This window comes from Artemia franciscana, chromosome 2 (assembly GCF_032884065.1).
Source record: "Artemia franciscana chromosome 2, ASM3288406v1, whole genome shotgun sequence".
In the NCBI taxonomy this organism is placed as follows: Eukaryota; Metazoa; Arthropoda; class Branchiopoda; order Anostraca; family Artemiidae; genus Artemia; species Artemia franciscana.
In genome coordinates, this window is record NC_088864.1 from 37,162,461 (window position 1) to 37,186,440 (window position 23,980).

Genomic DNA, 23,980 nt, shown 5'->3' on the forward strand with positions numbered 1-23,980 from the left:
TTAAAGCATCAACTGGTCTAAATGCATTTTGCTGTTAGTCTGATAAATGTATATGGCTTGATAAGTAGCTTTGGGGCATGAAAATGTTTCTGAATGGAGATTCTCTTGGGAAATTAGGGATCTTTTCTCACCCTTTATAGACTTTCTTCAAGAATAAAGCTGGATATTTTTCAGATATAGTAAGATGAAGCTGTATCCCAAATGTCTTCCGTCAGTGATAATTGCCAAACTTAGACTTCACAAAAAAGACAAGTTATGTTTAAAAAATTGATCAAATGTCCAACTAGAAAATTGCGCGGGCTAAAACAAGAAAAAGTAAATTAATACAGAAAAAAACATTCTCTCGATGAAGTATAGTTTAAACTAAAACAAACACAAATACTTCAAGTTTAGTGGCCTGTAAAAATTGACTGATTAGATTCACCTATATGGTTGTTTTAAAAATAGAATATTGAAATCCTTCAGACTGTGCTATCTGATTCGTTCATTTTTTTTGGGGGGGGGAGGGGTGATTGTTCACTGTGAATTTGAAAAATACAAGAAACGTGGGGATAAGACAAAATCTTAAATATAGCAGTTTTCTCAAATTTAAAGCTTATATTTTCTTGGTCAAGTAGAGGATTTAATTCAGAAAAAAAGTGATCAAAGGCCTTTTGGTTCGTCACTCGTAATTAAATATTTCTTGTAACATTTTAACTTTGTTTGAGGACACCACTGTGCTTGCTGGTGAAGCTGGTTATATCAAGAAAGAAATGGGTCCAAATGGGTCTAGTCCAAATAGGTTTAGTCCAAAATGGGATTAATATATAACGCTAGGAAAAAAACTGAACTTTCTTCTTTGCTCTTAAAATCTGAAATCGTCATTTTTAAGGGAAGCTACCGAGATACCTAGGAGAGATAAGCCTCACTCATATACAGAATGATTTCGGCTTGTTTTAGTTTTTAATGTTGCTCCTTACTGTTCAGTTGAAAAACTTGTTTTCTTTTGTTTTATTGGACTTCTGATCGTTTTTTACATAAGTCTGGGAAATCTGCCTCCCCCTTTCATGGAAAATCCTAATCCCACCCCCACAAAAATTCCACCATGGGAATCCTAAGGCTGATATTTACATGCGCTGAAATTTACCCCGGATGATACTATCCTTGCCGAGGCGTCCCCTTGGAAAAGTTCCTGCAGGTAAATGTGCCTTGAAAATTCTCCTTAGCCAACTTTCATTTGAAAAATACTCATTTAATTTCTGATTTCTTTTCAAATCATGCCAGAAGTTCCTCCTCCGTGAAAGTTTTTCTGAAATGTCCCCTATCCCCAATGGAACGCTTCAAGTGATCCCTCTAAGAGCCCTCTGCGACCATAGATTTGATACAATCACCCCTAGGGAAAAAAGCAGCAAATAAAACCGTATCCATGATCATTGTTCTGGCAAAAAAAAATTCCACAGTTTTGCAAAAAGTGGCTTGAAGCCTCCAAAATATGGTTCTCTGATTCTCTGAATTGGACGGTGTGATTTCCATTGACATTACTTTACCTCTGAGGGCCGTAAAATCACACAGATTTTCTCTGGGTCGTAGCTTTTGATCAATAGCATTAAGTACTACTACCACTACTACTATATTACAACTCACCGCAGTACCAAACGGCCTGAGGCCAACACAACTACGCGCGCTGCACCTTCGTCCTTATATATTCAAAGCTTTCCTCTTTACAGCCTCCCAAGAAATTCCCATTTCCCTTAAATCTTTCTTCATGACGTCCTCTCGCCCCAATTGAAGATGACCTGTTTTTCGTTTAGCCCAGACGGTTGGCCGAAACGGATAATCTTTGGTGACCTGTCATCCTTAATCCACAGGATGTGCCCTAGTCATATCTCATTATAGCCCTAGAAAGCGGGATTGAACCAAACTTTTCGTACAGCCTAGTGTTTAAAATACGGTCGGTCAGCTAAGTACCCAGAACAATCCATAGGTAATTTCTCTTGAAAACATCTAGAAAATCTTCCTCCATTTTTTGGAGCGCAAATGCTTCACAACCGTACTGGACCACTGTCCCTGTAGCTTCCAATATTCTAATCTTGCTTTGCAGTTTTATCTTCCTATTCTTCAAAACTTTTTTCAACTGTGGAAAAAAACACCTTGATTCTTGATTATTCAACTTTTAACATTTTCGCCGTCTTCACTAATAGTACTACCTAGGTAAGTGAAGCTAACCACCTGATCAATGTTTTTGTTACCAAGCATCATCTTTTCATCTTCACTTATTCCCAGCCTTAGCGACTTAGTCTTCTTAACGTCAATTTTCAAACCTATTCTAGCACTTTGAAATTGCAGAACCTTTAAAACTTCATTTATTTTGCTAACACTTTCTTCTAGGATGCTTAATTCGTCAGCAGAATTTAAGTCCAGGAAAGAATTTCCTTACCATGTGATTCCGTGTTCTCCCGTTGCCCTTCCTATGCTCCTTAGGACTAAGTCCATCAGAATGATCCATATGAAGGAGAATGGAACAAAACCCTGCTTAACTCCTGATTGAATACAAAACCAGCTACTAACCTCATTTCCTATGTTAATCGAAGCAGTATTATTCTTGTACATAGTACTAATCACTTTAATATATTTGCCTGGTATACCATACAAGAATAAGACCTTCGCTAACACTCTTCTATCAACAGAATTGAAACTCGCTCAAAAATTATAAAGTTGAGGGCTAAAGGTGTTTGATATCTCAGGCATTTCTCAATTATTAACATAAAAGTGAAAATTTGGTCGACACATACTCTACCCTTTCTAAAACGGCACTGTTATTCTCTTATAACTTTGTCTATAACATCTCTCAGTCTAAAAAGTATCATATTACTAAGTAATTTGCTACCTATAGAGACCAGGCTAATGCCTCGATAATGAAAACACTCACTCTTATCACCTTTCCTGTACAGTTGTTTAATTAGGGTTTTCCTAAAATCTCTAGGTACTTCCTTTTTCAGAAATCGTATTCATAATCTTCAGTAACCTATTTCTAACCTCAGAGCCACCATATTTTAGAAACTCATTTACCACACTATCAGCACCTTGTGTCTTATTTTTTTATTCTTCTAGTACTGTCGCTAATTCTTTCTCACAAAACTAATCTTCTTTCACATTCAAAGTATCGCAATTTTTTTCATTTTCCTCTATATGTTTTTCTGCAACTCTATTTCGGTTTAACACATTCTCAAAATATTTTGCCCATCTCTTTTTAACGCTTTCCTTATCATTAATTGTGGTTGCGTTCCTATCTTTAGCTGAGACAAGTCTGGATTGACTTCGCCCTCTCAATTTGTTAACGTGGCAGTACAATATTTTACTATTATACCGTGAAACTGCATCTTCCAGATCCTCGACAATTTTATCCATGACTTCCCCTTCACTCCACTTTAGTTCATATTTTAATATTTCCTCTCCTTTCTCTACATTCGTCTTCTTTTCAAATGAGCAATTACAAAGAAAACTTTACGAAAAAAAAGTTTTTCAAAAAAAAGTTAAACTCAAGATGATCAGAAATAAAATTTTATAATAATTCATTCTCAAAATGACCAGAAATTATGATTAGAGAATAAATGAAATCCAAAACGAACAGAAACTAAATAGAAAATCATAGCAAATAAACATACAACAGGTACCACATGAATGAATAAATAAATCTTAAAATCAGTAAAACTTAACTTGAATAAGCAAATCAAGTTTAATTGAACAAAAATCTTTCACTATTAAAGAATAAATAAAACCCAAAGTTTTCAGAAATTGAATAAATTATAATATCAAACAAACATACAACAATATAAATGCACAAATAAATTTTAAAACGAGTAAGACTTAAATTGAACATGCAAATTGAGCTGAAAACGAACAAAAATCACTACGGACAAGAGTTTGGATACTCCCCCTTCCCGGGTAAATGTATGAACCCTATTGCGAAATTTGCACTTTACTGAAAACGAATTATATTACAAATATTTTTTTGTACTTATTACAGATTTGAAAATAAAAAGGAAATTACGGTGAAATAAAACCTTGAACTGACGAGCTTTCGACAATTGATGTCATAATAATAATAATAATAATAATAATAATAATAATAATAATAATAATAATAATAATAATAATAATAATAATAATAATAATAATAATAATAATGATAATAATAATAATAATAATAATAATAATAATTTATTCCAGAAAAAATCAGATACTCAGTTTAAATATACTAGATCTTTTCAAGACTGCTCAAAACACATATCGTGGCTGCTTCTTCCACACCTCGCATAGTCAATTTTTACCAAAAACAACTTTTTACGTGCTTCCGATGCACTTTTTCAATCCTCGTCGTTCCATCTTTAATTCTTTTTTGGCAAAAGAAGAAAAACATACTAGCTGTTTTCTTTCGTGCTGAATCAACGCATGAGTTAGGTTCTAGATGGTTGTGTGCCAAGCCCTATCTCCTAATCATGGTGCAGGAATGTTATAACACCCAAGCAAGATTCTCCAGGGTACTCAGATACTGAATAAGTATTTTGCATTGGTGCTAAATGTTCACGAGCCATTCTTAGAAGTCTTCAGATAACCTCCGAAATCTTGGACGTGTTTAATTCCTTATGGGTGGTAAAAAAAAGTGCAGGTGGTGGATGCAGTTTGGATTACACGCTATTTTGGATCTCAGGGCAAAAAAATAGTTAGAACTTAATCTACAAAAACAAAAATGTTATCAAAACCTCCCACAGATCAGGTTCTTCAAACTTATTGCCTTCAAATAATTTCAACAGCAGCCTTTGAGAATGCAGTCCATAATTTAAGTATGCCCATTGAAACTGAAGCTTAGATTGTTCCCGAGTAATGTTTTGTCTCATGTAAGTTGCTGTGTGGAATGCATTACAGATGACGAACTGCTGAACAGAAGACAATTCTTAGTGCCTTTGAAAATAATTGTGTTTACCACATCCTAAGGATCAGTTGGAGAGATCATGTCAGCAACGACGAGGATTGTGCTCGCGGATACAAACCAGACAACGGCTTCAGTTTGACGTAACTAAGATGGTGATACCTTGAACATTTCCTTCGTATACGAGCTTGTAGACATCCTAAAATTCTCTTCCATCCAAAAGTGAAGGGGGTCCATCACCGAGGAAGACCTAAGAACACTCTCTGTAAAACGTACAAGCACAACAGAAGAGCTCTCTAGACGAGTCTCATACAAGAGTCGGAGACCATCTATGCAGCGGCTTACTTGAGGGAAGATGGGAGACTATTCGCTGACGCCCTTTGTACCTCTGGATGCACTTGAGAAATTAAGGTCTAATGTGAGAGATCAGAATTGACCTTTGATCCAAGTTACTTCAAACACCTGTATAAATCAAACTTTCAAACCATTATTAAAGTTCTATTGTGAGATTTCCGATCTTATTTTGTCAAATTATCTATTTAAACTATGATTTGAAGGCTAGATTGACACCTATTACTACCAGTTGCTGGTCCGAATGGTTCGGGTTTGGTTGCATAAGCTCTCGTACTAAACTAGAGGGACGGAAACAGCTCTATCGATGAGGTTTGTCCCATAGAAATAAAACACGCTCTTTTTTGTCTAAGTACGCTTTTGACGGTTATCATTTGTTTTCTAATCACTGACAACCAACTGTTTGTGTTTTCTGCGATCGGTGACATCACATTCACTTATTGATTCTATCGAGCAACGGGTTCGCTAACATATAGCCCTTCTATTAAACCCTCAGACGTCGCAGTGACCTTTAGATTGTCCAATATTTATTGCTACGCTTTTGATGTGCTCCATCTCTGATGTGAAGATTTTCACTTAGCATATAACGCCTTACTATAGTACCATCATTTCACGTCAGGGTAAAGTAGCACCTGGTTGTTCAATCTATGTACGATATTGTTTGGTGAAAGAACACTTTCGACTACAGCTATGCACTCTATAGTCATACCATGACCCACTGGTTGAACACCAGTGAAGGTCACATTACCCAGTTGTTGGGGTACTAGGATTATTCTGTTTTACAATGTCTAGTTTGCTCATAGTATGTTACTCCTCTACAGATACTCAGCCCCTCTTGCAGCTTCCTTTGGAAAAGAGCTCAGACACTTGAACTTAATATGCTACGCTTACCAATGAAAGGGTTTTAGTATGTATTGATTAATTGCTGTTTAAAGTGGTGTTCTATTACACTGTTTTTTTCTGACCAGTTAAGAAAGGGAAACAATCAAGTGAGAACTTAAAAATGTCCGAGATCTCTAACTAAATATCAGGTTGGGTTACAGCAAAATACTTCACAAAAGCGGCAGAATGGGTTCCAAACTCTAACACTGAAAACTTTTAGTTCAGGAACAATATAAAGATTCAGTACCCCTACTACCTTCAGTTGGATTATCACGTGACAAAGCCGGTCAGAAATGAATATGCGTTAGGGAAGAAGGAAGCAAGAGTGAAGATACAGCATATGAGTTTTTGGTCTTTGACTTGCTTGTACTCGTTCTTTCATATATCAGATTATAAACTGCTTCACTTACACAAGTCTGTGTTAATCTTTGGCTTTCAAATCAAACGGATGAAGCTTTTGATGCATCATAGTTACGAAATGCTGAAATAATTGGAAGTCTGTTTTATATTCTGATGTGAGCTCAAAGAATGAACAGGGATAGAAATGGGTCAGAAAATGTTTCTGGAGAATATCCTCTGGCTGAATCGACAAATATAAGTGTTCATGTTTTCTAACGAAATATACCTGCCAACGAAAAGTGGTTGAGTTAAACTGATATTAAAACTTTACAACTTATTCAGATAGGGCAATTATTTATGTAAACTGCTAAATACTTTTAACAATCAAATATTGCTAAATATATGCCTCATTTTATTTTACTTCAGTTCATGTTTCCCCTAACACAAGACTGCCTGATTCAAGTTAATGTTTGACTTTAAGTATACCTATGTTTTCTATTTAATGACTTGTCAGAAGAATAAAGTAGTCATATTAGCCATTTCAATATTTTTTTTTTGAATTTATAGCAAGCCAAAATGATTTAAGGACGACTAACGTGGCAAAATTTTGAATTATGGAAACAATTCTACAAAAATGTTTGTTTGACTAGGGTATAAAAAAAAGGCGTGACTCTCAAGCAAGATCAAATAATTCGTTGGAGTAAAATGTAAGTAAGGAGTACTTGTATAAATATTAACCGAGGCTAAAAAAAATTATTTTATACAAGGATTTCAATCTCTTTTTTTTTGCGAAAACACGAAATTGTGAGTTTTTTGCAAGAATCTTGATAATGAGTTCATATTCGTTTGTTTCTTCGTTTTTCCTTTGATTGGTTATATCAAAGTAGTGCTCGTATGCTGTTATTAGAGGGCTTAGTCAAACGGGGATTGGAAGTTCCTGCAACCCTCTTAAGTAAAAAAAAAGAGATTATGTTACAAGTAAGTGCTGATTCCTGATGTGTTACATCTCAAATGTAAGATCAAATGTAAGTACCTTGTACCCTACTAGGTTCAAAATATCGTTTTATGAAAAAGCTTAAAATGTTTATATTTTACCAAAGTACAGTGCCTATTTCCATTTTCTGTTGTGAAAGAGAAACTCTTGCCCGAACAGTTTCAAAATATGGAGTTTGTTCCCTAAAATTTATGTTTTGCGAAACAATATGTCACAAAACGGAAATTTTTGCCTGAATGGTGTCGGAATATGAAGTTTATCCCAGTGTCAGATGCTGTGATGTCACATGTTGCAGTATTGGTCCCTAAAAGTAGGCACGATCCATCCAGAATAAAGGGCTACTATATATAACATATATAACATGGATGCTAAGGGGAGAATGGGTCTCCTATTCTTCCGGTAATATTTTGTGTGTGAAAAAAAAAATACATTTACTTGATACTATTAAGTGGAGTGGCTAATCCCTGTTGTTTGTTGGTATGAACCAGTGCTGTTTGTAATAAATATAGCATCCTATGCTTTCTAGCACAGAGGCAGAAAAGTGAGGAGGCATTCCCCAGAAGCAGAATTTACCCAGTGAATTCTCCCTGAAATTATGAAAATAACTGTCTGGAAAATTCTTTTCTTATTTCTGGCTTCTTTAAAAAATATTAAGGTGCCATTTTTTCCGGATTAATTTTTAGTTCCAAAACATTGTTATACAGGAGTTAAACTTTAAAGTAAAGTCCAGGCCAGTTGGGTCAGAAACTTCCGTCATATTTGTATTGCCCTGCACATGACCTTAATATGATAATAAAAAAGCACAGAAATCAAACATAATGTAATTTTTTTTAATGAAAGCAATAAGTGACTGATAAACTTAAAACATAGAAATTATTTCGTGTTTAAGGGGGAACTGCCGTCCCAAAACTCGTTACGGCAAATGTCAAAATGTCAAGCATTGAATGACTACGCAGCAATCGGAAAATAATTCTTAGGCATCTGGAATTTTCTATTTGTTTCCCGTTTATTCTAAACTTCTGTGTAGAAGAGTGTTCTAGGACTTGATCAACTTCAATATTGACATTTTTACGGGTCTGTGAGGACTCGTGGTTGTCTTAGTTTCCTGTGCCAAATAGCTCTTATTCACCATTATTTTCCAGCATTAATGGAGAGGAAAAGTCATCTGAGACTATTTTAGAATGCTTCCTAATTACACACTTCTCTTTTGAAGCAAAATAGTCAAGCAAAATATAAAATGCACAAGTAAATGTTTTAAACTAGATAAAAATCCCTGCTTTTTTATCAGTTCGAAATGCAGCAAGGATTCACGATTTTAGAAAAGATCCTTGGCTCTGCTGGTGGATGTTTCTTTTTTATTTACCAGACAATTTTTTTTCTTACGAAAATAATCTTCGAAGGATTGCCTCAGGAAGTGTAAATTATTTACTTTAATTATTCCCAGCTGTTAAATTGGCATTTTGTTTTGTCTCATTTAAACAAAATCAGTTTTTTGAAATTTAGTCACTCTAAATAGCGTCAGGATGGATTCAAATAGTCTTTATTATATTTCAGAAATTGATATTTTAAAGCATAGTTTGTACACAAATTTTTCATTTTGTCGAAAGAATTTAAAAGAATATAGCTAAGAAATATTAGAAAGGAAACTGTCTCTGGCAAAAATTAAACTCCTCAGTTAAACATATGATCATCATGTATATATATATTGCTAAAATAAAAACATAAGATTTTCTTAAGAAAACAGTTTTTATTCAGAGCAAAGTTTTTTTTAATTGTTATTTCAAAAACAACAAACGCAACAACAAAAACCAAAAAAAAAGATATATAGTAAATTTACAGCGGAACTTAGGGTTGATTAGAAAGATGAGAAAATTCTTAGAGTGATAAGTGAAACTTCCAGCTCTTCCAACTCTAGTGACCTACCCAATTTTACTTCTTATCGTTTGCTCCATGTTTAAAAAAAACTATATTTTTCCATTTTACCCAAGGTAAAGCCCTTTTTCCATTTTACAGGGGTTGTAAAGCCCTGTAATCAAAACCCACCTATTCTCTCATCATTGGGTCAAATTCCCCTCCTCTTTGGTAAAAAAAAATGTGGAAAATCATGGATTTTCCCGGCCGATCTAGATTTTGAAAACTCTTATGAAATAAATCTGAAGTTATTAGTTAGAGAAACCGAACGAATTAGAATCTCTTTTGAAATTTATAATCGAGAATCATATTAAAATTACTTAGAATAAAATTTTGTTTCAGCTTCAGCAGTGTCGAGTTCTGTTTGGACGCTTGTTGCTATTTCATTGGAGAGATATTTTGCTATTTGTAAGCCTCTCCGATCTCGTAGCTGGCAGACTAAGTCTCATGCATATAAATCTATTGTGGCTATCTGGTTTGGAAGCTTTCTCTTTTGTCTTCCTATCGGACTGCTTGCTGAACTCCAACCAATTAGTGAAACTGGTAAGATCCCTTGTATTTGTTACTTTTTAATTAGAAGGAACAACTTCCTGGATTTAGAAATAATTAATAAAGATAAAAAAAATTACTGAGACAGCCAGCAGTGCCTTTCCTCAGCTAATGTCGAGGAGCTGTCAAGCGCTACGATACTCTTTTAGAACTTAAATCTTGTTTTTTAGGAAACAAACTAATTGCTTTCAAATTTTCAAGTTTAAGATAATTGTGTATCCATGATATTGACTTGGATGAAAGGTGGGGTTTGACAAAATATAATACTTTTGGTGGCAGAACGTTAGCAAAAAGTGTTTAAACTATATAAGCTGAGTACAGAAGCTGAAAAGATAGCAAATGCCTCTCCGTCCTTTGGAGTACCATGCTTCAGACCCATACTTGACCTCTATCATCACTGTAGCTTCCAGTACTTTGATCTTAGTTTACAGACTTGCATAATTATTTTCCTATTTTTCCAATCTTTTTTTAAGTCTAAGAAAACATCCTACGCTTTGGTTATTCTACTTTTAACACCTTCACTGCATCCGATAGCTTTAATACCCAGGTCGGTGGAGCTGCACTTGATTGAGCCTTTTTTTTTACTCAAAATATCTTTTTCACCTTCACCTACCCCTAGTCTTAGCGACTTAGTCCTCATCATAAGTTACTTGTAAGGATATTTCTCCTATACCAAGATATCGCAAACAACCGCCAAAATCGAAGTGTTTTTCAGCTAGATCTTTCTTTCTAATAATCTATATTTCTTGTCCTGCAAAAATGACTAGTATGATGCTTTACTTTGTTTATATTTTTATATTTCAATAAAACACATTGAAATTGGGGTTTACTGAAGCAAAAATCATTTTATGGGAAGTAAAGGTGGATTTTATTTTTCAACTCGACTAGTGTTTTGTGGAAAAAATCGTCCTTAATCTTTTATATTTATGTATTTTAAACAGTAAAGTTTTTATATCGTTTTTCAATAGTTTTCTTGAAATACTATAAGTAATGAAATTTGCTGCAGAGACTTCAATTTTGGAAATATAGTGGCTTCTGTGACATACAACTGTTGAATTCAGTCTCTAAACTCCCACAAAAAAATTAAAATAAAAAATTATGAAAAACACGATTGAAAGAAGATAAAAAAAACTCAGCTTAATTTTTTTTTTAAATCTACTTAGGTGCAACGTCTTTTTCCCTTGTTTCCTGCTTGGTAGGTTTATCTAATTGTCCAACAGGTGTCAAGTAATCATTTCCATGTCTTACCAATGAAGCAAGTCATACTATCACAAACAGTGTCCGACCAGTTTCTTCATTAGAATTCGTCAGATTGGTTTTAAAAATTGATGGCGTGTAAAGTTTGAGAATTAGTGTAAATGCGCCAAATAACTCCAAATGGGATTATTGTTTTCATCAAATTCATATCCAAAAGTAGAAAACTAGATTATAAGTTAAAATAAGAATATATTATGTTCGGAAAGTAGAGACTACTACTTCTAAGCGCTTGTATAGGTGCTCCATTTCGATTGGCCTTCCAGCGCATCAGTGTTGGCTTCGTGATAATCAAAACACCTAATATAGGCTATTTTTGTCGAGGCAACTTCATAGGGAAGAGATGATTGATGAAATTGAGGAGGAGCCCCATTTTATTGGAAGTGGAAAGTTTTAGTTCCCTTTTAAGGTTTGATAGTGATTCGAGGGCAACCATTCTCCTCCTCTGGGCACTCATGCAACCCCTCTGAAATCAAATAAAATCCATATGATATCGATTTTGTCTAAAATATTCGATAGCTCCGTAAAACACACCTCCTGGAGTGACATAACCCACAAAGCCTGAGGTGAAAGGACCCTAAAATGTGCGAAGCCGCATTATCGTAATAAATGAAGCTATAATTATTACCACTATTATTATTGTTTGTACCAGTAACATTTTAAAAGAAAGTGTAAAAACTGGGTAACCAAAATAAGGGAGAAAAACAAACGGAACCTTTACACTTCAACAAAACAGAAACATCGCTTAAGCCTAGACGTGAATATCATTGATTTCATTAATCTTAAGTAAGGGTCCTGCCAGCAAATGTGGAAGAGTATCTAATGTGGAACTTCTGTAAACTTTGAAAGTAGTGAAAGTAGGTTTGGTACATAATTAAATTCTCAAGTTCTGTGAAATGCCCACTTCCTAGATGACTGCATTAATAGTATAAATTCTGAGTATTTGCAGTAACTGACAGATTAAAATACGTCAGTTCCTGTCACATTTTTCGATATTTATTTCCTTGTTTTAGTGAATATAAGCCACCGTTTAGAGTACTTTATTCGGTTCTTATTCTGTTTCTGGTCCTCGGAAGAGGGCGTGGGTTCAAATCCCATTTCTGACACCAAGGGAAGTAGTAGAGAACTTTACAGAGTGGTGCAGCGGTTTTTGCCGGAGAGGATAGAGTTCTTACCATCCTCCGGATTTCGGTCTGCGGTTGTGTCATGAGTTTGTTTACCTTCCAATTTTGATGGACTTCGTCATCGTCAGCTGTGGTTGTGGCGTGGAGGCTGTCGGCTGAGAGCTGTTTTGGTTCGTACACGACCGTGTTATTGGTGTGTGCTGGTCTTCGTTTGACTTCGGAAGTTGAGAGCTGTTGCTTTTTTCGTCATCGGGGATTCCAGGTTCCAGTTCCGGTTCCAGTTCCAGCACCGGTTCTAGTTGAAGCATCGGTTCCGGGTTCCAGTTTTACCGTTCCAGTTCCAGGTTCCCGCTCCAGAATCCAGTTTTAGAGAAAAAATGTGAAGAACGTCGAAGGACAATTTATTGTTATAAGTCATGCATTTTAATATTCGCACGCGAGCAGGAAATCCGTTAGGAGTGCTTAGTAAAAATTTTGCCTTGTTTTTACAGATTTGACTTAATCCAATTTCTTTTAATCATTTTTTTTTTCTTTTAAAATGAGTGCAATTCCAATTTTAGATCCTTCAGATCTTGAATTTGATAGAGATATTACTTCATTATTTTTGAATGAAATAAAAAGTAAAGGTTTAAAGGCCCCTTTAAATTTTGATTCTTCAAGTCGGGATTATAATCCAAATTCAGTCGTAAAATTATTGACAACTGTGGGTAGTTTAATGGCCAAAGAAAGTGCCAGGGTAAATATGGGAGATATTTCAGAGGATAATATAACCGATATACCTATCGAGGGTAACAGCAACAAGAGTATTATGAATCAAAGAGTAATTGGGTCAGTAATGGATCCCCTATTGAAAACGCACTTCGTGAAGAAAAGCAGGAATTTTATCAGCAACTGTAGATGCTGAATTTGGACAGGACAGAATAAAAGACTCCGTCAGAACTGGACTGACGTAAAAAGTGACCAGGGGAGAAGTAGATTTTTTTTAGTATAGGATGTAAGGGTTAGATTAGTATTTTAGGGAGACATTTTAGTGGAAAAAAAAGAAATATGATGACAAACTGGTAAAATAATATGGTACTAAGCTAGAGAGGTGTAGTGTCAGAAGACCTGAGAAATTTATTAAGTACTGACATAGAGAGCTATAGTGTGGAGAGAGATAAGGCTGGTGAATGGGCGGACTGCTGTCGACCGAGGGACCAGAAATATCTGGAAAGGGCAGACATGGTGGAAAGGAGTTCCACACATGGGATATATGCCGACAGGTCGGAAAAGAGTTCCGTACCTGGGAAGTTAAGACCTGACATGGTGGAAAGGAGTTTCGCAAATGGGATACTGACAGATGACAGGGCGGAAAAGAGTTCCGTACCTGGGGAGTAAACGGCTGACATGGTCGAAAAGAGTTCCGCACATGGGATATTAACAGCCGACAGGGCGGAAAAGAGTTCCGTACCTGGGGAGTTAGCGGCTGACTTGGTGGAAAAGGGTTCCGCACATGGGATATTAACAGCCGACATGGCGGAAAAGAGTTCCGTGCCTGAGAAAATAGTAGATAATAAAAGAATCGAATAATTTTTGGAAGAATTAAAGCTTAGGGTGAAGGGGAAAAAATAATCATTGTTTTCTTTAAATTTGAAATTATCATTTCTATTTAGGTCTCATGTTCAAACATAAGTTATTTATAAAGATATTCTTTCTATGTTCAAAGTTTTTCCATTAGGTGTATTTATGCGAATTCTATGTGAACTGAGCGTGACAATATAAAGTGAAATGAATGAAGTGTCAATTGGGACAGTATTTTCTTGTGTCTTGTTGTTCAGTTTCATTACCAGTATTTTATTTGGTGTTCCCATTAAGTTCCCTATGTTTGAGGATAGAAAATCATTTTTGTGAAAATAGAAGTGATTTTGAAAACCCGGGGGAAAATCTGTAAACTTTGAAAGTAATGAAAGTAGGTTAGATCGACTTTGATTGTTTAATTGTTTTTAATACTGTGTTTAATTATGTTTTAATTGTTTAAAGTTTTTAATTGTTTTAAAAAGTAGAATTGTGGCAAAGAGTCAAACAAAGCGGAAAGAGCGAGGGATTGCGAAGGGGACAACCATTTCATGTACGGAGTAATTTCTGTTCGTTTTAAGTTTTAATTTCGCTCCTTGCTTTCAGTTAAAAAACTATTTTTTTTATTTAATTTCTGAACGTTTTTGAATTAAGCCATGTTTATAAATTGAGTAAAATGAAATTTGCATATTAATTCTTTTTTTGGCTAAATGGCTTTCTCTTTTTGATCAAGCCATTTTGAGAAATAAGGGGTGGTAGGGAGGCCTAGTTGCCCTCCAATTTTTCGGTTACTTAAAAAGGCAACTAGAGCTTTTAATTTTTAACGAGGGTTTTTATTAGTAAAAAATATACGTAACTTAAGAATTAACTTACGTAACAAACTTTTATATTCTTATATTTTTATTATGTATATGAGGGGGTTTGTCCCCTCGTTATATACCTCGCTCTTTACACTAAATCTTAAGTTTTGTCCCAATTCCTTAAGATTGACCCCTGAATCAGAAAGGCCGTAGAATAAATAGTTGAAATTACTAAAAATACTTAAGCATAAAGAGCGAGGTATTTATCTCCTCCTAAATACCTTGCTCTTTGTGCTAAAGTATTCTTAGAACCCCTCATGTGCGTAATAATCTCTGTTCGTCTTAAGTTTTAATACTACTCCTTATTTTCAATTGAAGAAACTTTTTCATGTTTATTTTTTCATTGTTTTTTTTATAGTAATTCTAGAAAATCCCTCCCGCGCCCTTTTCCTTGAATTTCTCTTCCCCCGTGACATATTCCTCCAAGGAAAGATCCTCCCGCATAGTCCCATCCCCTCAACCCCACCCCCAAACCAAAAAAAAAACCCTGAAAACGTCTGTACACTTCCCAATAACCATTACTATATGTAAACGCTGTTCAAAGTTCGTAACTTGCAGCCCCTCCCCCATGGACTTTGGGGAGTAAGTCATCCCCAAAGACATAGTTATTATGGTTTTCGACTATGTGGAAAAAAAATGGCAATCTCAAAATTATGATCCGTTGACTTCTGGAAAAAATGAGCGTGGGAGGGGGCCTAGGTGTCCTCCAATGTTTGATCACTTAAAAAGGGCTCTAGAACTTTTCATTTCCGTTAGAATGAGCCCTCTTGCGACATTCTGGACCACTTGGTCGATACGATGACCCATGAAAAAAAAAAGTAAACAAATAAACACCCACCCGTGCGTGATCTGTCTTTTGGCAAAAAATACGAAATTCCACATTTTTGTAGATAGGAACTTAAAATTTTTTCTCTAGGGTTCTCTGATACGCTGAATGCGATGGTGTGATTTTCGTCAAGATTCTATGACTTTTAGGGAGTGTTTCCCCCTATTTTCCAAAATAAGGAAAATATTCTCAGGCTCGTAACTTTTGATGATAAACACTAAATGTGATGAAACTTATATATTTAAAATCAACATAAAAATCCGGTTCTTTTGATGTATCTTGTAGCATCAAAATTCCGTTTTTTTTTAGTTTCGTTTACTATTGAGCCGAGTCGCTCCTTAATACAGCTCGTTACCACGTACTGTTTAAAAATATGGACAAATTTGATTTGGATTGTCTTGTCAGCCTGAAAAACTCAGGGATCGTCACTAGCACAAATATATTTTTATTAGGAGGAGGACAGATATAAGAGAGGGGCTAAAACTTGAAAAAGGGTCTTGTCTTTGATCAGTTTTAAACTTAGAGCTATTCATTCTAGAGTCAAATGGAACCTAATTCAAAAAAGTTAGCTTGGGGTCGCTGAAAGGACCCAAAAAGGTTCATCGATTTGGAATTTAGGAACTTCCTTCTCTTAAATACAATATTTTCTAATAATCAACTGGTGGATCTTTCATTAAATATTGAATTCTAAATACCGTTCCAACTAATTAATCAGTGTTAAAAATCACAATTGTTCGTTTCAGAAGTTTTATTAGAAATGAATTATCTATAATTTTGAATTTTATGTAATAAAAAGAAAAATTGAAAAAGAAAGCCTCCATTTAAAATAGCAAGATTAAATTGAAAACCACGAATTTAGTTATCGCAAGAAATTTTCTTTTCTTTCGTGTAACAAAGATTATTATTTTGTTTTCATCGTTATTTTTGTGAATGTTTTGACGAATAAAACCACATATCTTAAATTTACATCGTACTATGTCATACATAAATAACGCTGGCCTCTTAGAGAGTTTGAGAGGGCAGAAGGCTCACTGTTATTTGTTGTAGCTATTACATCTATACCCATGATAATATTTATCGTTTTTCTTTCTTTTTTTCTTGAGTATAGTTCTTCTTATGTTTCATATGCTCTTAAAATATTTGCTAAACAGGAGAACACTCCAAAATACGGATTTTTCTCTTTCCACCTTTTAGGAAAATTATTGGCCCATGCTCCAGTGATTTTTTTTTTATTTCTTAGATTTTTTCATTTGCCTAATTTGTTTTCGTGTCAATCTGATTGCACATACCTTTCCCCGCCCTTAAAATGGATTCCTGTGTGTGGCTCTGATTTGGATATTATACTTTACTTTTGTCCGATGCGTCGTCAAAATCTAATAATAGCCTTTCAGACAAGTTGATTTCGAAGGATTCCTAGATTTAGCTTCTGTTTCAATACTACAAACTTGTCATCTGCGCTAGCCATAATCGTCATCTCCTAGAAAGAAATATGTGGGTTGACTCTCTTAATCATCTCTGGAAAAAAGAGGATAAATTATTTTTTATGGGCGATGTTAAGACCTAACAAAATAGTTTGCCAAAAAACTGAAGAGGAATTTCAAATGTGGAAAAAGTTCAAAAATAAATTATCAACGTTTCTCACTGGAAAATCAGCATCGAAGACAGAAAAACTTACGTATAATATTTTCTAGGTTTTTATTTTTTCATTCTCATTAATGTCGTTCTCATTAATGATGACGTTGACATGCTATTGCAGCACTTTGTCCATTTCTATGCTATTGCCAAGGGATATATATAAGAAATTCCCGAGTATTTTTTGGAATTTCCTAGATTTTCAAGACATACAACAAAAGTTAAAAAATCATTGTATGTAAACTGTTCGCACTATCCAGTCAATTTCGTCAGAATAAAATGTATAAATTACTCCAAAAATGTTTAAATACACTTAAAATGGATGTTAATACAAGAAAAAAAAATCGATTGAAGTAAAATGATTTTCTTAATGATAGCAATAATAAAGCTTAAATTAAAAGCAATCCCTTCACTTTCACCAGAACAATCTTTACCCTACTATTGGAAGAAAACGCCTAAATCCTGATTAGCGCTTAATGAAACTGGAAAAAAAAAAAATCAAAACAAAAAAAACTGCATTTTTGTCACTCGATATTTCCAGTGATTAGATTAAAAGACATTTCCCCAAATAAAGTTTTTCAAAAAAAAGTAAAGAAAAAAATTAAAGTCTAAAAAGTAGAAATAAAGGAATATAATATGTAAAATTACATGAAAAGAAATTACCACAAATTGGGCTTAAGCCCTCTAAATGCTATATTGCCATTTTGCTTTACCGGAAACTTATTTTTTTTATATTGTTGCCTCTTTTTTATTAGTACATCCACATTTTTCTTAAAATATTTCGTCTTTATCTAATGTACCAGGGGAGCCTACACTTATCCAGTCTATGGTTTATGCAGGTTTCAGCTAATCAGAGAAAACAATATTTTTCTGCTTAGTTTTTGGCATTGGAAAATCCGTCCAAGCAATTTTTTCCTAAAATTTATGTCGGCCCGTTTTTCGGCCGTTAAGAATCCTCTAGTCTTTTTGGCTAGAGCAGTGGTCGAGCCTACACTTATCCAGTCTATGGTTTATGCAGGTTTCAGCTAATCAGAGAAAACAATATTTTTCTGCTTAGTTTTTGGCATTGGAAAATCCGTCCAAGCAATTTTTTCCTAAAATTTATGTCGGCCCGTTTTTCGGCCGTTAAGAATCCTCTAGTCTTTTTGGCTAGAGCAGTGGTCGAGCCTACACTTATCCAGTCTATGGTTTATGCAGGTTTCAGCTAATCAGAGAAAACAATAATTTTCTGCTTAGTTTTTGGCATTGGAAAATCCGTCCAAGCAATTTTTTCCTAAAATTTATGTCGGCCCGTTTTTCGGCCGTTAAGAATCCTCTAGTCTTTTTGGCTAGAGCAGTGGTCGGCAAACTTATTAGATCAAGAGCTGAATATGAACATTAGAACAATTCTTAGAGAATTTGGAGCCAAATCTGCTTGTTTAGTAAACTTATTTGCACTAAATAAGTAGTATACTAGAAATAAAACTTAATAAATACTTATTAATGCGAACAATATGCTTACACCTCCTTCTAAAGTTTGAGTCAGTCCGTTTGTATGCTATTGTTTTTAATTATGGCATGATTCCAAGTTCTCATCAATAAGACGACTTCTTAGTTTACTCTTGACAATGTTCATGCTTGAAGAAGATTGTTTTCATATATATCCAGAGCCAAAAAAAAGAAAGAACGGCAAACGTAAGCTATTTCAGCTGATCGTAAGAATCAGGAATACTATTCCAAGCGTTGCTCATATCTTCCTTCTCCGGGTCATTCGAAGCACACTCCTTGTGTTATGAACTAAGATTAAATAAAAATAAAAAAAAACAAGTTTTTTTAACTGAAAGTAAGGAGTGACATTAAACCTTAAAACGAACAGAAATTACTTCGTATATGAAAGTGGCTGCTTCCTCATCAACGCCCCGCGTTGGTAAGAGTAAAACTCTTCTTTTTAAAACAGTAAAAAAGTTTAGCGTAAAGAGCGGGGCGTTTATGAGGAAGCAGCCCCTTTCATATGCGAAGTAATTTCTGTTCGTTTTAAGTTTTAATGTTGCTCCTTACTTTCAGTTAAAAAAACTCGCTTTTTTAAATTTAATTTCTGAACGTTTTTGAATCAATGCATGTTTTGATTTTTGCTCTCCGCAGAGGAATAATTAAAACGAAATTTGCATATTTTTTTTTTTGCTAAATGGCTTTCTCATAATTTTGATCGAATGATTTTGAGAAAAAAAGATTGGGGGAGGAAGCCTAGTTGCCCTCCGATTTTTTGATAATTAAAAAGGCATCTAGAACTTTTAACTTGTTACGAATCTTTTTATTAGTAAAAGATACGTAACTTATAAATTAGCTTACGTAAAGAACTTTTGTATTTTCATGTTTTTATTACATATATGAGGGGGTTCGCCCCCTCGTCAGTACCTTGCTCTTTACACTAAAGCTTAAATTTTGTCTCAATTCATTAAGAATGACCCCTGAATCACAAAAGCCGTAGAATAAATAGTTGAAATTACTAAAAAGACTTTAGCGTAAAGAGCGAGGTATTAGGAGAAGGTGAGCCCCTCATATGGGTAATAATTTCTGTTCGTTTTAAGTTTTAATGCTGCTCCTTACTTCCAGCTGAAAAAAAACTTTTTCATATTTATTTTTTCGTAGTTTTTTTTTAAATAATGCTAGTAAATCCTGCGCTTCCTTCTTGGAAATTTTCTTCACTCATGGCAAATTCCTCGATGGAAAGTTCCCTCAGCATATCCCCTTCTTCCCAACCAAAAAAATCCCCCTGAAAACGTCTGTACACTTCCCAATAACCGTTACTACGTGTAAGCACTGGTCAAAGTTTGTAACTTGTAGCCCCTGCCACGGGGACTGTGGGGGAGTAAGTCGTCCCCAAAGACATAGTTATAAGGTTTTGCGACTATGCTCAATAAAATGGCTTATCTCAGAATTTTGATCCGTTGACTTTGGGAAAATAATTAGCGTGGGAGGGGGCCTAGGTGCTCTCCAATTTTTTTGGTCACTTAAAAAGGGCACTAGAAATTTTCATTTCCGTTAGAATGAGCCCTCTCGCAACATTCTAGGACAAGTGGGTTGATACGATCACCCCTGAAAAGAAAAATAATAATCATGCATCCGTGATCTGCCTTCTGGCAAAAGTACAAAATTCCACATTTTTGTAGATAGGAGCTTGAAACTTCTACAGTAGGGTTCTCTGATACGCTAAATCTAATGGTGTGATTTTCGTTTCGTTCATGGTGTGATTCTATGACTTTTAGGGGGTGTTTCCCGCTATTTTCTAAAATAACGCAAATTTTCTCAGGCTCGTAACTGTTGATGGGTAAGACTAAACGTGATGAAACTTATATATTTAAAAATAGCATTAAAATGTGATTGTTTTGATGTAGCTATTGGTATCAAATTTTTTTAGAGTTTTGGTTACTATTGAGCCGGGTCGCTCCTTAATACAGTTCGTTACCATGAACTGTTTGATCACATTTTTTCTTCTGCTGTTGTTCTGCTGTTTTTCAATTGAAACCTGTTAACAAAAGCTTCCCTCATATTTGAAATTATTATTTTAAAATGGCGTTTATCAATAGAGGAATTATTCTGTTGGTGATGCTTCAGCAGGCTTGGAAAGTGAAACAATTTTGATCTTTCAATATTTTGAGCAAAAATGGATGTTTTTTTCGAATGTAATCGCTTCTTCTAACGTGGAAAAAATTAAGTTTTCTTTCTCTTGTAGTTTGCCACCTAGCTGTTTCATACGATGCATAACGTCTACCTAAACATAAAAGCTTTTGATCCACTATTTGTTGGTTATTTCTAGATATTGAACGCCCTTCTCAAGGATAAATGCGCCAATTTCTAAAAATTGAGTTGATAATTGCAAACACTAATTCCATAAATTTATAAATTTCTTCCAGGAATGTTTACGCATGAAGCACTTCTTGATGAATGATAAATAAGTGTTTTGCGATTATTTTTTTTTTCTTTCAAACTAACAAAAAACTATTTTTCTTACGCCAGTTATACTTTTGGCCCCATATGTTGAAATGCAACACAATTTTATCGAGGGGAATATGATGTTTATCCATACACTTAATTACAGCACTTGCGATATCTTCTCACGTGTCTGACTTTTAAGTGGTAATAATCCTAAAAGTTCTTCTTTGGGATCTGAATAAGACATACATCTTACAAAAAGTGGAACTTGTGCTATAAAAATCTGACTTTTAAGTGTTAATAATCCTAAAAGTTCTTCTTTGGGATCTGAATGAGACAAACATCTTACAAAAAGTGGAACTTGTGCTATAAAAACGCCCTGCTCTTTACGCTAAAGTTTGAGTCTTTTTCTCAACTCTACTTTTTAAAACAATAAAAACCTTTAGCGTAACGAGCGGGGTTGAGGAGGGAACAGCTCCTTTCATATACGGAGTAATTTCTGTTCGTTTTAAGTTTTAATGTCGCTCCTTACTTTCAGTTTAAAAAAAACCTGTTCTTTTTTATTTAATCTCTGAAGGTCTCGTATTAATGCAAATTTTGATTTTGGCTCTCAGCACATGAACAATTAAAACGAAATTTGCATATTATTTTTTTTTTTGGCTAAATGGCTTTCTCATAGTTTTGATCAGACGATTTTGAGTAAAAAAGGAGCGGGGGAGTAGGCCTAGCTACCTTCCAAATTTTTGGTTACTTAAAAGGCAACTAGAACTTCTAATTTTACGAACGTTTTTATTAGTAAAAATATACGTAACTTACGAATTAACTTACGTAACGAACTTCTAAATTTGTCTGTTTTTATTACCTATATGAGGGGGTTCGCCCCTCGTCTATACATCGCTATTTACACTAAAGCTTAAATTTTGTCCCAATTCCTTAAGAATGACCCCTGAATCACAAAGGCCATAGAATAAATAGTTGAAATTAATAAAATTATTTTAGCGTAAAGAGCGAGGTATTAGAAGGAGGTGAACCACTCATATGCGTAAAAATTTATGTTATTTTTAAGTTTTAATGCTGCTCCTTACTTTCAGTTGAAGAAACTTTTTCATATTTATTTTTTCATTGCTTTTTAAAAAATGCTAAGAAATCTTGCACCCCCTCATTTAAATTCTCTTCCCCCATGACAAATTCCTCTATGGAAAGTTCCCTCCACATAACCCCTCCACTCAACCCCTACCCCTAACCAAAATTTCCCCCTGAAAGTGTTTGTAGGACACTTCCCAATAACCATTACTAAGTTTGTAACTTGCAGCCCCTCCCACGGGGACTCTGGAGGAGTAAATCGTCCCCAAAGACATAGTTTTAAGGTTTATTGACTATGTTGAATAAAATGGCTATCTCAGAATTTTGATCCGGTGACTTTGGGAAAAAAGAGCTTGGGAGGGGGCATAGGTGCCCTATAATTGTTTGGTCACTTAAAAATGGCACTAGAACTTTTATTTTCCATTAGAATGAGCCCTCTCGCGACATTTTAGGACCACTGAGTCGATACAATCACCTCTGGGAAAAAAAAAGCAAAAAAAAACAAATAAGCACGCATCCGTGATCTGTCTTGTGACAAAAAATACAATTCCACATTTTTGTAGATAGAAGCTTGAAACTTTTCCAATGTGGTTCTCTGATACGCTGAATCTGATGTTGTGATTTTCGTTAAGATTCTACGACTTTTAAGGCGAGTTTCCTTTATTTTCTCAAATAAGGCAAATTTTCTCAGGCTCGTAGCTTTTAATGGGTAAGATTAAACTTGATGAAATTTCTCTATTTAAAATCAATTTTTTGTACCGATTTTTTTTTATTGAAAATATTATTTTACGTTCCGTGGATATTTCTGCCAGAGTCGTAGTTAAGGGACAAAAGAGCCAAATATTTCTCTGGAGCCACACTTTGCTGACCACTGGGCTAGAGTGACTAGAAACATTCTCAATCTTGCAAATCCTGTTAGTAATGGATGATTGAAAGTATTTTGAGTCCTAGATAGTAAAAAACATTTTTGGGTCGTGATCCAAACTTCTCTTTCAAGTTTTTTTTCTGTGCACTGGATTCCCTTGACTAAAAAAAGGTTCTTTCCCCTTTCTTCAGCCTTATTTTCATGCTAACCAATTTATTTTATTTTTTTTTTTGGTCTTTGGGGTCTGCTCTTCCCAAGGACTTAAAGATTAATGGATCAAGATGACCAAAGTAAGATTATTTCAGGTACTAAATAACGACGAAGACCAAACTGCCTTTCCATCACAAACACCAAAAATAAGAAGAACAATAGGGATTTTTTTAAGACAGTGGGAAACAAATTAGAATGAAAATTTTGGCCCTATGTCCAAGGGCTATCCTCAGCAATACAAAGAAGAAAAACAACTTACAAGAGGATAAAATCAACAAAACTAAAATGAACAGTTTTTCAAAACAGTCCCAGCATCCTTACCTCAGCGAATTTCAACCTGAACTGATAAATAAATTGTTATGAAACGAGGCAACTCATTGAAATGAAAGAAAATGGCAAATTCTATGTAGGGAGAACCCACCAGAATTTCGAGAAACGCCTACAACAACATAAAGATGATATCACCAAAGCTCTGAATTATAATATTACTTTTGTTTCTTTTGATTCTGCTTTAAGCAGCCATGTTTTGAAAATCCTAGCCACAAAATACTTTAAAGAATCCGCCATTTTCAGCAAGGATCTTGGCATAAAGCAAATAGTTCGAGAAGCAATTAAAATCAGACTTAAGATTAATAATAATATTTCCTTAAATAGGGATTTGGGAGAATATTCACTGAACGCTCTGTACACAAATTTAATTAAAAATGGTATTACGAAATATTATA

General features: G+C 34.6%; 1 protein-coding gene and 1 long non-coding RNA gene across 3 annotated transcripts in view; one reads left to right on the forward strand and one right to left on the reverse strand.

The window, feature by feature from the left end:
* Positions 1–23,980, forward strand: part of LOC136041083 (cholecystokinin receptor type A-like) — a 131,825-nt gene that overhangs the window by 40,823 nt on the left and 67,022 nt on the right. For both annotated transcript variants that reach the window (XM_065725639.1, XM_065725644.1), the window contains exon 4: positions 9,729–9,929. In XM_065725639.1, coding sequence (XP_065581711.1) covers positions 9,729–9,929 — 201 coding nt within the window. The remainder of the gene's footprint in view (positions 1–9,728; positions 9,930–23,980) is intronic.
* Positions 1–23,980, reverse strand: part of LOC136041125 (uncharacterized) — a 106,891-nt gene that overhangs the window by 11,478 nt on the left and 71,433 nt on the right. Inside the window, exons 2-3 of the long non-coding RNA XR_010620967.1 lie at positions 16,843–17,030; positions 132–300 (exon numbers count right to left, since the gene is read on the reverse strand). This is a non-coding gene — a long non-coding RNA (uncharacterized LOC136041125). The remainder of the gene's footprint in view (positions 1–131; positions 301–16,842; positions 17,031–23,980) is intronic.